Source organism: Barbus barbus (genome assembly GCF_936440315.1).
Source record: "Barbus barbus genome assembly, chromosome: 35".
Lineage (NCBI taxonomy): Eukaryota > Metazoa > Chordata > Actinopteri > Cypriniformes > Cyprinidae > Barbus > Barbus barbus.
The window spans coordinates 22,900,225-22,915,928 of NC_136763.1; the positions used below are offsets into that span (position 1 = coordinate 22,900,225).

The window sequence follows — 15,704 nt, forward strand, 5'->3', positions numbered from 1 at the left end:
CTAGAAACTGCAGCGATTCATACGAATAGGTAAGTTTTTTTTTGGTATGAAGTACGAGCTTTGCAGAAATGTAGGTGGAGGCACATATTTCCAATGAGCCTGGGTATAGGCTACAATGGATAACAGAGTTGATGCTTCTTTGGCTGCTCTTCCATTATATTTCAAGTGTCAGTGCCTGGTTTTTCACACACACACACACACACACACACACACAGAGGACTGTGACTCCAGGGCATCGATTTACTGAGTGGTGAGCGCTGTTTTTTTAGTGATCAAACCCTTCGAGTTCGTAGTGATCGGAGTTTGATGCCAAAGAGAAGAGAGAAAGAAAGTGACATAGACAGAGAGAGACACAGTGAGAAAGAGAGAGAGAGAAATATGGAAGGAGAAGACTGATGAGATGAAATATGTGAAATCAAGCAGAAGGTTGCAGAAAATAGAGCTGGCATCTTCTCCAGAGCAGTCGGTATGTTCTCTCTTGTGGGAAGAAGCCTGTAGACCGCTTCCTTTTATAGTCTTTCTGCTGTGCCTGACGGTTCTGGTGGCAAAGCAAAACTGCCACTTCACAACACTCTACTACTCTCATGTACAAACCCTCTCGGGATTCGATAACAGCCAGCCGTCTGTTTCCAATGCCATCTCACAGGTTTGCATCACATTGCCACTTCGACATTCCCTCGCTGAAGTCAAGAATCTTTTCATTGTCCTGGAGCAAAGAGAAGAGTGTGACTTTATGTTAAAGGAATATTCAACGTTATTTTCAATCCTAATGTCTGTGGACCGCAGCTATTGCATGCTGTCAGTTACAGAGGATAGTATTTGCCACTAATTTCTCAGGCTGTGAAAAATGAGTAAATACACAATAAAATACACATATAACAGATGCATGTGTATGGGCCCTCTGAAATCAGTTTTTTTTTCTTTTATGGATTCCGTTTTAATGGTTAAAATACATTTTTGCAATCAAAAATCTTGTTACATTAATAATTAAATAATTATTTAATTTAATTCATTCAACTTTTAAAATGTGATCAAATGAAAATGTCTAGCCATTCCTAGCTTTTGCTTGCATCACAGTACTGAAACTGCTTTAGTAAGGGTTGTCAATGACCTCCTACTTTATGGTGATTTGAGCAATCGTTCCATATTCTTATTACTGAATCTCAGCTCAGCTTTTGATGCTGTCTGTCATAAGTTATCACTTGTGCACCTTTCAGAGTGGCATGTCAGAAGCTGCGTTATCCTAGTTTTCCTCTTATCTGACAGACAGACAATACTACATCACCATGCAAAACTATAAATTTCCCACTGTCTTACTCAAATGGTGTTCCCCAGGGCTCAGTTCTTGGCCCATTATTGTTTATTATTTACATTATGGCTCTTGGACAAATAATTCGCCGCCATGGTTTTCAGTACCACTACTATGCCGATGATATTCAGCTATACTGTATATTGCTTGCTGACCACAATTCACCAGCCTGTTTCATGTATCAATGAGTTAAAGACCTGGCTAAACTCGTTTTCTCATCTTACTTATCGGTCCTCAAACTCTCACAAAAATGTAACTAATGCTCCCAGACTTGACCTTGAAGCTACATCAATTACTCCATCTGCCGCTGTCAAAAACTTAGGTATCATTCTTGACTCTCCACTGGCCCTAGATGCTTATATTAGTAAACTTAAGCTACGTTTTTCAACTTTGCCGTATTGCCAAAGTCTGTTCCTATGTCAGTTCAGAAGATGCTGAATCATTATGCATTTATCCCATCTCGATGAATGTAATTCTCTTTATTTTCTGGACTACCAGTGTACTCTTTCTCCCATTTGCAATATATTAAAAACTCTGCTGTGAGAATGTTAATTTACATTAAAGGCCTCATATCACTTCTTAATCTTCACTGGCTACCTGTGTTGTCTTATATTATTTACAAAATTCTTCTGCTTACATTTATGTTACTCTATGGTCTTGCTCCTTCCTATCTGTCGGACTTACTTTCTCCTTGTATTCCCTCTTGACCACTTCGATTATCTGGAGGTGAGCTTCTTTGTGTACCGAGATTTCGTCTATCGTCTATGGGAGGCAGGTCTTTCACTGTTTTGGCTCCTTAGATTTGAAACTCATTGCCACTGTTTCTAAGCACAATATCCACACGCATGAATTTAAGTCTAAATTCAAAGCCAATTTGTTTAACCAGTACTACCTGTCATAATGTGATTCTTCTTAAAAACGTTTTTTTTTCTGTTTGTATTTGGTTGTTTGCACTACTATTGTGATATGCAACTGCAGTCGCTCAACGGCAGAGCCAACTGTCTATTTAAATAATTATGTATGAAATGAATGTTTGTTTGCTACTGTTACTGTGAATTGTCCTTGAGCTTGGGAAAGGCACAATATAAATTAAACATATTATTTATGTTATGATCATCTAAAACTGTTATTTTGTTACTTTGGTTAATGACCAATGATGCAAACTTCGGTAACACTTTGTTTTAGGGTCTCTGAACTAGTTGCTTATTAGCATGCATATTGCTAGAATATTAGCCATTTATTATTAGTAATCAAGCACATATTAATGCCTTATTCTACATGACCTTATTCTACATTCCTAATCCTATCCAATATCTAAACTTAACAACTACCTTACTAACTATTAATAAGCAGTAAATTAAGAATTTATTGAGGGAAAAGTTGTAGTTAATAGTGAATAATTGTTCACTATTCTAAAGTGTTACCCCAAATTTCCTGTAGCTCAAATAGTAGAGCATGGCGCTAGCAACGCCAACGTCATGGGTTCGATTCCCAGGGAAAGCAAGAGCTGATAAAATGTAAAAACTGTAACTTGAATGCAATGTAAGTCGCTTTGGATAAAAGCGTCTGCTAAGTGCATACATGTAAATGTAAACTTCTGAAATATGATTTACTTTGGTAACTCATAACCAGATATTTCTACACTTAGTAAAAGCTAATTCTTAAAATTTCACAGCTGAAATAACATATTTTGCTAAAAAATTAATGTCAGTGCTTGAACTGACTTAAAAACCAACATACATATTGAACTGTCAAATGGTCCCTAATATGTATATACAAGGAACCCAGCCTGTTGTGTTAAAATGAGTCACCCAAGCAGTTAAGTTATTTTTAACCTAGCCATTTTTAGAGTGTACAAGTCCAACATTGCAAGTGTATTATTGTACGTCTACAATACATGTGACAAAAACACAGAATGCAAGGTCAGTACAGGGGTATTCTCTCTGTTTATCATCACAACAATATAGACTGTGTGTCAAAAATATAATATGTTGAATATCCCTTTAGCCCAGGCTTTCCTTCACATTACCACAGAGAGGAAACTGTTCATTGATCTTTAAAGTCACAAGGACCTGCTTAACCTTTATACCACTGTGATATAATCACACCATGACACTCAACAATACAATAATTTCCATTGCCACAGTAACTCACAATCCTGCTACTCCAGACGTGTCCAAGTAGCCCGTGCCCATCCACACAGCTCTCAGATAACCTTTCCGAAATGAAACAACATTTTTGATTAATCTTTAATGAATTCTCTGTTGACCTCAACAGCACATTTCTCAGGGTCACAGAGTATCGAACTGGGATATATGAATTTCACTTTAGAAAGAAGGATTGACACGGAAAGAAGGAAACAAGGTGGACTGGTTCCCTGGTCTCGAGACACAGGGGCTTCAGAGCGATACTCATAACGGATTCAGCTTCATCTCACAGCTCTTAAAGGCTATAATTAAACCTCCAGTAGGACTCCTCTGAGCCTGGAGAGAGAGAAAAGATCCTTTTCTGAGCTTTGGACAAGATATTCTGATTTTCAGTAGGTGTGATGACAAGGACATGAATAGAGTTTAATGATGGCACTTGCTGTCATAGACTTAGCAATTAATGAAGAATGGCAGGTATTCATGCTGAGCCATCACTATGATATAGTATAGCTTTTCACCCTACTTAAAATGCATTTTACATGGTCTTGAGTGCTTGAATATATGGTCTTATATGCTAGAAATGATTAGTAAGAGGTTTATAGTTTCAGCAAAACAAGCAGAAGGTTTTGTTTGGTTATTTTCAGAAAAATCATCAGCCCTCCCTCGCAATGTCTTTCAACAAGCGTGACGGAGAAGATCAGGCTGATTATTTGCTCTTTGATATGCAGAGGACAATACTTAAAGTTAATTACATTTTGGGCTGTTGCAAAGTGGATGAGTAATTGAAATTAAACTCACCAAGCAAAGAGCGTAATTTACAAAGATAATCATCCACACCTGCTTCATACTTTTTCAACAGGCTTTTTGGACACAGGCAAAATGTTTCACACGTTATTATCAAAATTCTTTAAATTCTCGATTGAAAGCTCCTTATTTCTCAAATGTGTTGAAATTGGAGATGGTGACATGTTTACACGTAAACACTTGGTTAAAGTTGCATTTATGACAGCGGGGGAGCGAGAGGGGATATTATAGAAAAGATCCTCAGATCCTCATGACTGTGTGACAACTTCAATAAGTTTCATAAAATATCAAATCAAATAATTTGTTCTTTTCATGGCAAGGCAAAGTTAGACCAGCTTGTAAAACGTAATGCAGTGTGATTCATTTGTACAAATATTTTTTCCCCGACAGTCCACTTTAGACATTCTTCTAACTATAAGTAACTTTATATAACATTTCTCTATAAGTAAGTATTAGTAACTAACTGTCATTAGAGTAATTAGTAGAGCTATTAGTAAGGAATCTGTGTACTCACACTATAGACTGAACACATAATACACATGTGCACCACATGACAGTTTTCACAATTTCACATTTCTATAGTTTACACAGACGATAATGGTATAATTTTCAAAGACTCATATATATATATATATATAACTTGATTACACCACATTACATGCCTAGAGTCATTTGATTGTAACCTTTCTCAAAAAATGGTATATGTTTTTCAACACCACGTTAAACCAACATGAATGCAAAGAGTACATTTCTAAGAATTTAGCAAGTCTTAAGCTCATTAATTCTTTGCTTTGTTGTAATCATTCAGATTTGTCACTGACCCAGTTTTTGTAGCAAGCAGCGGATCTTGCCTCAAATCTTCATCTCTCATCGAAAATAAAAGAATTCTGGTAGCTTTGTCACAGCAAATAACTATGTATACGCCTCTTAATGGGAACGCCATGAGCATTTCTTATTTTCATGTTAAATATACTAAGCATAAACGGGGATGAGTGTTATGGATGATGAGTTCAGAATAAATTTAGTCACACAGATCTCTAAATGTTTTGCTAAACCTTATCTGCCATCTGCATTTATTCTGCATGCGAGAAAAGTAATAATGTCGCAGACATTTGGCCTCTGAGCAACCGTTTATGAAAGAGCAGGGCAGATTCATTTCCATATTAGAAATCCAGAGTGAACGAAAGAAGAAAAAAGAGTTTGGCATTTTCTGAAGGATATTGCAGTGCTTGCAAGCCTGCAAAAGAATCATGTTCAAGTTTTAGGTAAGATTAGATTTGGGTTTGGTTCTGTGTAAAGGAAATGCTGCATCAGATATGCTTTTTTTACTCAGGTTGCACACAAAAAAATCAACACATAGAAAGACTACTGTACCCAAAGGCATTTTTTCATGTTCTTATACTTGTAGGATGCTACTCCTATATTCCTTCCTAATTAAAGTGATTCCTTGCATAAGTTTCCGCTAAGAAAGTTTGGTGCCAATCAATAGGCACAAGGTAACGCAATAACAGGAATACGTTCAATAATAAATAATAAGGAATAAGAATTACACTCTGAATACATTAACATGTTTCTTTCATTTTTTTATTTTTTTCAGTAAGATATAGTTAAGGTTAAAAATAGTTACATTTATTGAGCTCATTCTCTGTTTCTTTCTGTTCATTTGACATGCAAGTACACACACTATTTTTTTTCTAGTCATAGCTTTGGTTTGTTTCTGTTATACACTGGTTATGCCAAACTTTTGCCAAATGGAAATACGCACATAATTACAGTATAAGTTATTACATAAGTTATCTCTTGATTGTAAGCAGCTTAAACTTTATTTATAAATGACCTAATTTAGCTGTGCAAATGTGTACTTTGTCTAAAGTGTGTTTCCTTCATGATAATATTTTTACCAAAATTAGTTTGTGCCAATTTTTCATTTTATCGGGCGTGAGTAATTTTTAATGGCCCAAAACATAACATAACATAACATAACATAACATAACATAACATAACATAACATAACATAACATAACATAAAACCCCCAGTAATTACAGGCTATCAGAAAACTGGGATATACAAGGCAAGGCAAGTTTATTTATATAGCACATTTCATACACAGTGGTAATTCAAAGTACTTTACATGAAAGTGAAATAGTCATGAAAAACAAATAATTTTAAAGTGATATACAAATTGATTTAAAATGAATTTAAAACAGTTAAGAATAGAAAATGATTACATAAAATACAGTGCAGTCAGTTCGGACATATAGCACAGTGCTCATTCAACAAATGCACAGTTAAACAGATAAGTTTTGAGTCTTGATTTAAATGTGGCTAATGTTTTAGCACATCTGATCTCTTCTGGAAGCTGGTTCCAGCTGCGGGCCGCATAATAGCTAAAAGCTGACTCCCCTTGTTTTGTGTGAACCCTTGGTATTTCTAACTGACTCGATCCTAATGATCTGAGTGGTCTGTTCGGTTTATATTCAGTGAGTCTATCTGCAATATATTTAGGTCCTAGGCCATTGAGTGACTTATAAACAAGTAAAAGTACTTTAAAATCAATCCTAAATGTAACTGGAAGCCAGTGTAAGGACCTGAGGACTGGTGTGATACTGGATGAGTTGCAGCTGTCTAATGGTCTTCTAGGGAAGGCCGGTGAGGAGACCATTACAATAGTCCACCCTGCTTGTGATAAAGGCATGAACAAGTTTCTCCAAGTCTTGACTGGAAACAAAACATCTCATTCTTGCAATGTTTTTGAGATGATAGTATGCTGATTTAGTTACTGATTTGACATGACTACTGGAACTAAGGTCTGTCTCCAGAATCACCCCAAGATTTCTGACTTGATTTTTAGTTGTTTGACCCCTAGAGTCAAGGTATGCATTCATCTTGAGAACGTCATCTTTGTTTCCAAATGCAATGATTTCAGTTTTCTCCTTGTTTAACTGAAGGAAGTTCTGGCACATTCAACTGTTAATTTCATCAAAGCATTGGCAGAGGGAGTCAATGGGGCTGTAGTCATTTGGAGATAAGGCTAGGTAAATCTGGGTATCATCAGCATAGCTGTGATAGGCATATACAATGGTTAATGAAGTAATAACTTCCTAACTTCATAGTTATTTAAAAAAAATAAATAAGTAAAAAGCAATGTACAGTTGAATGATGGGTGGGAAATATATAATTACATATAATCGTTTTAGCATATTTTATCAATTTGTTTTTTTTCACATTTTAATGATATTATTTTTAAATTTCAATTTTTTATGTATTAATATTTCATATTTGTCTATATACAATAATTGGATTCATTTATTTAATTAATTGAAAATGAGCGGATTATGAGCAGGTTCCTGTAGATGAGGTGAAGCAGAAGCTTGTAGGGTGAGGGCCTTTCCTGGAGGCTATAATCACAGCTGCTTTGTTAGTGAGAACAAAACCACACATTTCCCTCTGATCATCTATCCTGCCTGAGTCCATCCTGAGTGTGTGTGTGGGTATGTGTATGTAATCCTCATAATAGAAATGCCATTTCTGATTTAGACGTTGAGATGTGATGACAGTCGTGCCGCTGGGAGTGAGGCACACAGCATATCAACAGAAGTGAAACTCTAGGGCTGGAATCAATATCTGTGTTCAGAGTTTACCGCAGCTGATCAAGTGTCCTCATATCTGGAGAGCAGCGCTTTTTAAAGAAAATCATTTGACTTTTTATGGAGTAGTTTACTTAAACATTCTCATATGTCTTCATATGATTTGGAACATAAACAGAATTGGGAGATCCTCACTGTATGCAAGAACAGCAAGAACATTTTTCAAAATATCTGCTTATGTGTTTCACAGAAAATAAAGTTATTCAGAATGACATGAGAGTGATGCAATTAAGTGCATTTTAAATTCTGGATGAACTATCTGTTTGACAATCTCCACAGAGAATATAATGTTTATAAAAACTGCTCTGACCTTAACAACAAAAGAATGCATTGTCTGATGACATATAACACTGTGGTACCTTGATATATAAGCTGGTCTAAAAACATGCCCAAATTGAAGTAAATACCTTCATGAAGGCTTTAAGCCAAATGTACACATGATGGTTAATATGAGTAATTTTGTCATTGATCATGTGATTTTTGGTGTATGTCCTCATAATTATTAAAATGACAATTGTTAAAACTTTTGTAAAAGTCTGTTAAAAGTAAAGGTAAAAGTTTTAGGGTCTCTTAACTAGTTGCTTATTAGCATGCCTATTACTAGAATATTAGCCATTTATTAGTACTAATTAACACATATCCTACCCAATACCTAAACTTAACAACTGCATTTTTATCAGGCTCCTATGTCTAGGCTCAGTAATTTTACTCTAATGGCAATGTATAGGTCCTTTACTATGCAATTAAAGTGCAATAACTGCACATAAATGTAGGAGCCTGGTACAAATGCTCATTATAGAAGAACATTTCAGACGGCACTTGGTTTTTGCATCTCAACTCTTCAATTGTTGTTAATTTTTGCCTTTTCTTTTCTTTGCTTTGCTTTGTTAAAGCTGCTCTGTGTCTTTTGAAACATATTGTTCATAAGTTTACCTTACATATTGAAAGTGAAATTTAGTTTCTGAGCAGCGAAAACCCCTGCAGTAGTTGAAATGACAAATGTGATGTTACTTAAGCGGGGTTTAAATGTGAAAATCCCCTTAGTATTTTTGTGGGAGCCTACAGTCAACATTTCTGATGTCATCTTGAACCTTTATCCTGATATCTGCGTTCGTGCAATTCTAATAAGCCAGTTTAATGAAACTGTCAAAAAGCCTCTTCAACAAAGCTTCATATTTCAATGTGTCACTGATAGCGTTTAATCGCGCTGTCAGAATTATACTGATCTTGGTTTTTTTTTTCTTTCTCCGCAGGAATCTATTAGACAGAGACACGTTCTCCAAATCTGATCCACGTGAGTATAGCCATTGGAAGATGAAACTGAGCTATCGTCATTTTATACTCCTCCTGCATTAATTAGCGACCCCCACTCGTTTTCAATCTCTTGTCTTTCGCCTCTCATTAAACATCAGCGTGATTCTGATGAGTTCTTCTCATCTACAACGCTCTGCATGGTTCTAACGAACCTGAATGAAACATGAACTCAAATGAGCAATGGCAGCAAGTTTCATAGAGACCCTTTGAAGAGAACTGACAGATTTAGTTGAAAAAGAAGGAGGGAGAGAAGAAAGAGGTGGATAGAATTTCAGCGTTTTAACTAAGCGAATCTCTCTCCTTTCTGAAAGAAATATCTCTTCTCATCTGCCAGAGTGGTAGATAAGGGGTTATAATAAAGAAATAGTTCACCCAAAATATTTAAATTCAGCTCACCCTTATTTCAAACCAGTATGATTTTCTTTCTTTGGTGAAACAGAAAAGAGAAATCTTTAAGTACAGTATGTATTGAAATCATAATGGCTACATAATGAACAGACATATGGATCACAATGAAAGTGCTACATAGATACACAGTATTAATTTTTTCAGTGGTGTTGTATACAAATAGAAATGAATAGGGGAAAAAATTTAATATGTTTCCACATATATATATATTTTTTTCATTTTTAATGTTCCCAGCATTTGGCATTTCCAAATACTTTTATCTCAAATTTAACCGAATCATTATTAAAATAGTTACATTTTCCATCCCTATTGTTCATTAAAGATGTTACTGATGTGTTCCATTTTAAAGCAATATATTTGCTTAAACAGATTAGTATCTTTTGAAATTAGGGATGCACCGACATTTCGGCAAACTAAAATATCCAGACAAAACAGTTATTTTTGGTTTCAGATAAAATTGTTTTAAAGGGCCATAGTCATTGAATCGGTGGTGCTAAATTAGCATTTCTCCGATGGTGCATTTTGACTCTGTCAGTATCCATTGTCGGTGCTGGATTTCAAATTTTTAATCGATAATCAGATAGATTCTTAAATCTCAAGACCAATCTTTTAGTATGTGCTGTTTTCTATATTGATGCATGAACTTAAAGCTGCAGTCCGTAACTTTTTTGTGTTCAAAATTGATATAATTAAAAATAATTAATTTTCCAAACCGTGTTTTTGGCTTGTCCTGAATCACTACCGTACATCTATAATAAGTGTTTATATTCTGATTATTTTAGACTGGTTCAGGTAGGTACTGCTGTGGAGTACCTGCATGGTTCGTCATAGACATAAACAAAGAGAAGTAGCTCCGGCGACAATGTTCTTCCTCAAGACGCTCGCAGTTCTGTTTATTAACCGCTAGAGCGCCAAAATGTACGGACTGCAGCTTTAACTAAACATTATTTGTCACAAAGTCTCAGCTTTCAAATTCTGTCAATTTTTTGGATGGTCTTTAAATGTGACTTGACAGATATTAAGTTTAAGTGGTATGTGAATCAATCATCTCTTTATTACAAGTTATAGCAAGAAATAAATATGATGAACATCAGAAGGTGTTGGAAAAAGAAACAGCACAACTTACTGAAATGTATCATGTCACATGTAATTGCTCAATCAATGTTTCAACCGCAGAAAGATGTCAACATTATAACAATCATAATTTGCCTCCGAAAAGACATTCATTGTCCACAAACTCTATTCAACTAGTCAAAATAACTCTAGAAAATAACATATGTAGTATATTATATATTAATTACATTTGACTTAATTATCATTATTTAATGTATGTTTGAATAAATTTGTCATTTTATTACAGCCACTGTTTCAATGTTTATATCCCAGCAACAAATTAGACATAATTTTGTTATTTAAAAAATCATATACTTGTGTGCAGTTTAAATGCATGTACAATTAAATTTAGTTTTTTGGCCAAGTACATCCTTAATTTTCCGTTTTGGTTTCTGTTTCACCCAGAATTTTCATATCGGTGCATCGCTCTTTGAAAGGGTATCACAGCAATCTCAGCTTCACCTTTTTTCTGAGAGTGTAGCACTAATTTTTGCTGTTTTTGTCCCTTTTCACAGTGTGCGTCTTGTACACTCAGGGTGTGGAGACCAAGCAGTGGAGAGAGGTGAGTCTCTCTCTCTCACACACACACACACACACACACACACACACACACACACACACACACACACACACACCATGAATGATCCCAGCTTGCATTGCTATGGTTTCATCTCTGGTGTTGTTGTCCAATCAGGCGTGTCGCCTCTCCCTGCAGCAGCATGCAGTCAAACCGCTGTCTGTTCTTCTTCTTCTGTACGCCATCAAAACACATCCAGCATCTTATCACTAACAAGCAACACCCTTTTCAGTGCCTGTACAACAGCTCTCTGTTCTGTCTCGACCAGCTGTACTGAGCGAGTGTTGTTTTTCCAACGGTGTCTTTATAACGATGAGTTAGTTTCTGTAGTTTCCAATTTGAGGTTATGAACCAGAAGAGTACTATCCTGCTGGGTGGTGCAGATTAAGCTTTGATGTTTTTCTCATAGGTTAGTGGTAAGATCTGTTACATGGTTGGACATTTTACCCTCTAAATGTTATTATAAGTATGATAAAAATGATCATTAATAGCATTAAATGACCAAGTGGCGCAACTCCTCTATTGCAAAAAGGTGCCTATAAATGTAATTCACTGCAGTTTTAGCTGAAATGAACACTAGTGGCAGTAAAACACCAACAACCTTTATTGCTTTTCATGCAAATAATTATGTGGGCAGATTATAACCTCACAACAGTATAACCATAGTGTATGAGTTGTAAACTAATACATTTTGCATCAAATAACTATCTCCATATGTACGGATTTTCTGCTGTAGTAAACTTGCTCAGTTACTCACCTGGTACAGCTATGTACTTGCGATCCAAACCACTCGTATCCTCTGAAACAACAGTCATGAAAATAATATCAGAAATAAATCAGCCGATTTCCATGCTTTAAAGTGCTCATGTATCCGTATAATTGACTTTCTTCTGCGGAACACAAAAGAAGATATTTTGAAGAATGTTCACACTGTTCTTAATGATGAAAGCATGTAGATACTACAAACTGTTAAGCTCATGATGGTGACGAAAAAGCATAATACATGCACCATAAAAGTGGTCCATATGATTCGTACTCTATATTTCAAGTCTTCTGAAGTCATGTGGTAAGTAGTTAATCTTTCAAAATACATATCAACAATGTCAAATGCCAATAGTCCTCACATGTCTTTTCACTAATGTGCCAAATGAGACTGTGAATGAATGATTTTTGAGAGGTACATTGGGAGTGTAAGAAGTTTAAATTTCAAATCTTCTGATGAAAATACAGTATAACACAAATTACAAGTCATATGGACCGCTTTTATATCAATTTGTGTTCAACAGAAGAACGCAAGTCAATAAAGGTCTTGAACCACATGAGTGTGCAGAAATGACATAATGCTTTTCTTTTAAAGTTAGAGACTTAGAAACAGAGAGTGACATTTTGTAGTCATAATCAAAATGTCTGTATGAACTTCAATGTAACTGCAACTGAGTACGAAACCAGGAATGTTTTGCCATCTGAATTTCAGATCTGAGATGAAATAAAAACACACCTCACAAAATGTCAAATACAATCACAAAGGTTTTGTATTAAAAACAGAATTTCCTTATCCAGCGGCAGATGATTTTGCTCTGTCCCCTGACTGTTAGATATAAAGCTGAGGGCTGCCTCATACACCTGCAGAATATTTGTAGGTTTTCGTGTAGGCGATGACAGCTCACCATAGCAATAAATCCTGGCATGCTTCATTTCTCAACTGTCTATTTTTATAAGCACTCTGCTCGTATTCAGTGTGAATAACACAAGAGACTGTCATTAAAGAAGTTAAGCAATCTGAACGAAAGGTTATTATTTTGGATTTTGTTTAGAAAGCTTTCATTTATATTTTATGGTATGTTATGGGACATTCAGTAATATACATAATCTACATGTTATTGTGTTAGAGTTCAATCTTGGGGTATGACGGAAAGGCACTTTGCCTTTTAACACTCAATAACACAAACACATTTGAACAACAGGAGATGATTAGTGCTGGTTCTGCTCACTGCCACTGCATCTCTCAGTATATTACACTGTGGTGCTCCACTGTTCTGTCAAGCATGATCTCCTCAACTCATTTCTGTGAGGGTCTTGGCTGGTTTCCTGCTCTGGAAAGGGGTTTTGGGCCTTTTTGTTATATAAGCTTCAATGCTTTCATGACATCCTGCCCACTCTCCATGCAATCTCTGCGCAAGAGCTTGCTTTCTGACAGAACCGTCACCTCAGGTTGGCAAATTCTGGAAGAGAATTTACTGTTCGGAAATGTTTGGATTTCACAACAGTAGTGTGAGTGTCAAAGATTTTAGCTGTTGCTTCTATTGTACAATTAAAAAAAGAAAAAAAGAAAAAGAAACACAAAACTCCAGTGCAAAACATGTCTACATTTTGTTTTGACTAATTTAATAGAAAGTATTTTTATTTATTTATTAAATAAATGTACCCAGATAAAGACCCAGATTTGATTTGGTATCAAGTGGTGACCCAGCAGTTTCCAAACTGATTATTTTACAGCGCTGACCAGTACGGGTGACTGCCTTTCATTGGTAGGTGTGTGTGTGTGTGTGCTGTCACTGGCAAGTCAGTGGGAGAACCCTGGCTTGTGTTATTTGTCTAAAAAATGGTTTCCTATAACCTTTCTGTACCGAAATGTTTTTATACAATTTTGAGGCCAGTTAGATTATTAAAAAGCTTTATGTGGACCAGAAATAATGCATAACAATAACAACGTGCATTAGTTAATAAATGTTAAATTTTTAACTTCTTTGTCTTAAAATGTTGCACACTAGTCCTGCTGTTAGAACGGTTGAAAATCCTATTTTATCAGACACAGTTTTTCTATTTTAGAATGTAAATCTGTTGGATAATAATAACTTTTATTTAAAACTATCTAAAAATATAGTGCAACATTGCCGCTGGGTCATTTATAACAGTGGTTCTCAAACTGGGGTACGGAGGTAACGGAGGGGGTACGCAAACAAAATTATGAGTTTTGGCATTAATTTAATTCTACTCCAACTTAGAGTAGGCTAACATTCCAACCGAACATGTATTTCTGACAAGTAAAATGCCACTTCTAATGTAAAATGGGAGTACCGTAAACGGTTAAATACGTGATATCCAATCAGCTCACCTCATCTTTAGCGGGCAAAACTGACGGCATCCACACAAGCAGCGTGCATGTGATAGGATGCCTGCTGAATGCGCTGCTGTTCAATGTATCTTTAAAGTAGATCTTCACTTAATAGCATGAAGAGCAAATATTGACACGGACTGTACACTGAGATCGATTTAAACTCTCTTCGATACAAACACATACCCTGCGCGAGTTATTGTTTTCATGTTTAAAATATGAGCAAGAATGCAAATTTCCCTGAATATCAAAACGATGGCAAATGTGACATTAATTTTTACAACAGTTCAACAAATAAAGAATATTGTATATTATTTAAACAGAATATTGTCATGTTTGTTATATTTTAATAATCCGTATCATCTGGTGTGCGTCTCCAAGCAACAGCGGTGTTTCGTTAGTGAACGAATCTGCGGTTTTGAACGATTCGGAGAGTCAGTGATTAATAACCCATTCATAACTACAGCATTGTGCGCCGTTACTGAATGAAAGAATGAATGAAACGATGCCTTGACTTGCCACCATCTATTGGCAGTTTTGTTTTTAAATCTACAAGTATCATTTTGATTTGCCATCATTTATTGCTTTATTATATTAATAATAGACTTAATATAGAATGTTAAGAATATGACAAAACATGGATAGAAAATCTGTGCCTCTATAAAGGTATAAAAATGCAACTGTAAATCAATTTAAGGGGGCAAATATTGTCCTTTAATAGAAAAGGTGTGACTGCGGTCTAAGTGGAAGAGAGGGGGTACGCAGAAGAATGTTAAATGCCTCAGGGGGTGCGCCGCTGTAAAAACGTTTGAGAACCACTCATTTATAATAATAACACAAGGAGAACTTAGCGAATTAGTTCACCTAAAATTGAAAATATATTGAAAATTTACTCACCCTCAGGCTGTTCAAGATATAGATGAGTTTGTTTCAGAATGAGAGTCCTAACGGCTGATAAAAACATCACAATATTCCACAAGTAATGCACACCACACCACTCCAGCCCAGTCCATCAATTAATGTTTTTTAAGTGATTGTAACTAAACGTATACCTACGGGACATTCTGAGCAAGTTACAGTAATACAGGGGGCTGACTTTAGTGTAGGGATCATTCATGAAGTTTTCATTTCGGTTTTAACAAGCTGAAATAAAATTCACAATGTTTAGAACATTGAGCACAGAGAAGGCAGAAACCGCTTAGCATATTCTGTCAACAAACATTTTAATTACGAGGCTTCATTGCTGTCATTCCTGACAAAGTAATTGCA

General features: G+C 35.7%; 1 protein-coding gene across 3 annotated transcripts in view; it reads left to right on the forward strand.

The window, feature by feature from the left end:
• Window positions 1–15,704, forward strand: part of LOC306854701 (copine-5) — a 188,124-nt gene that overhangs the window by 33,144 nt on the left and 139,276 nt on the right. For all 3 annotated transcript variants that reach the window (XM_079392910.1, XM_079392909.1, XM_079392911.1), the window contains exons 2-3: window positions 9,162–9,202; window positions 11,259–11,305. In XM_079392910.1, coding sequence (XP_079249036.1) covers window positions 9,162–9,202; window positions 11,259–11,305 — 88 coding nt within the window. The remainder of the gene's footprint in view (window positions 1–9,161; window positions 9,203–11,258; window positions 11,306–15,704) is intronic.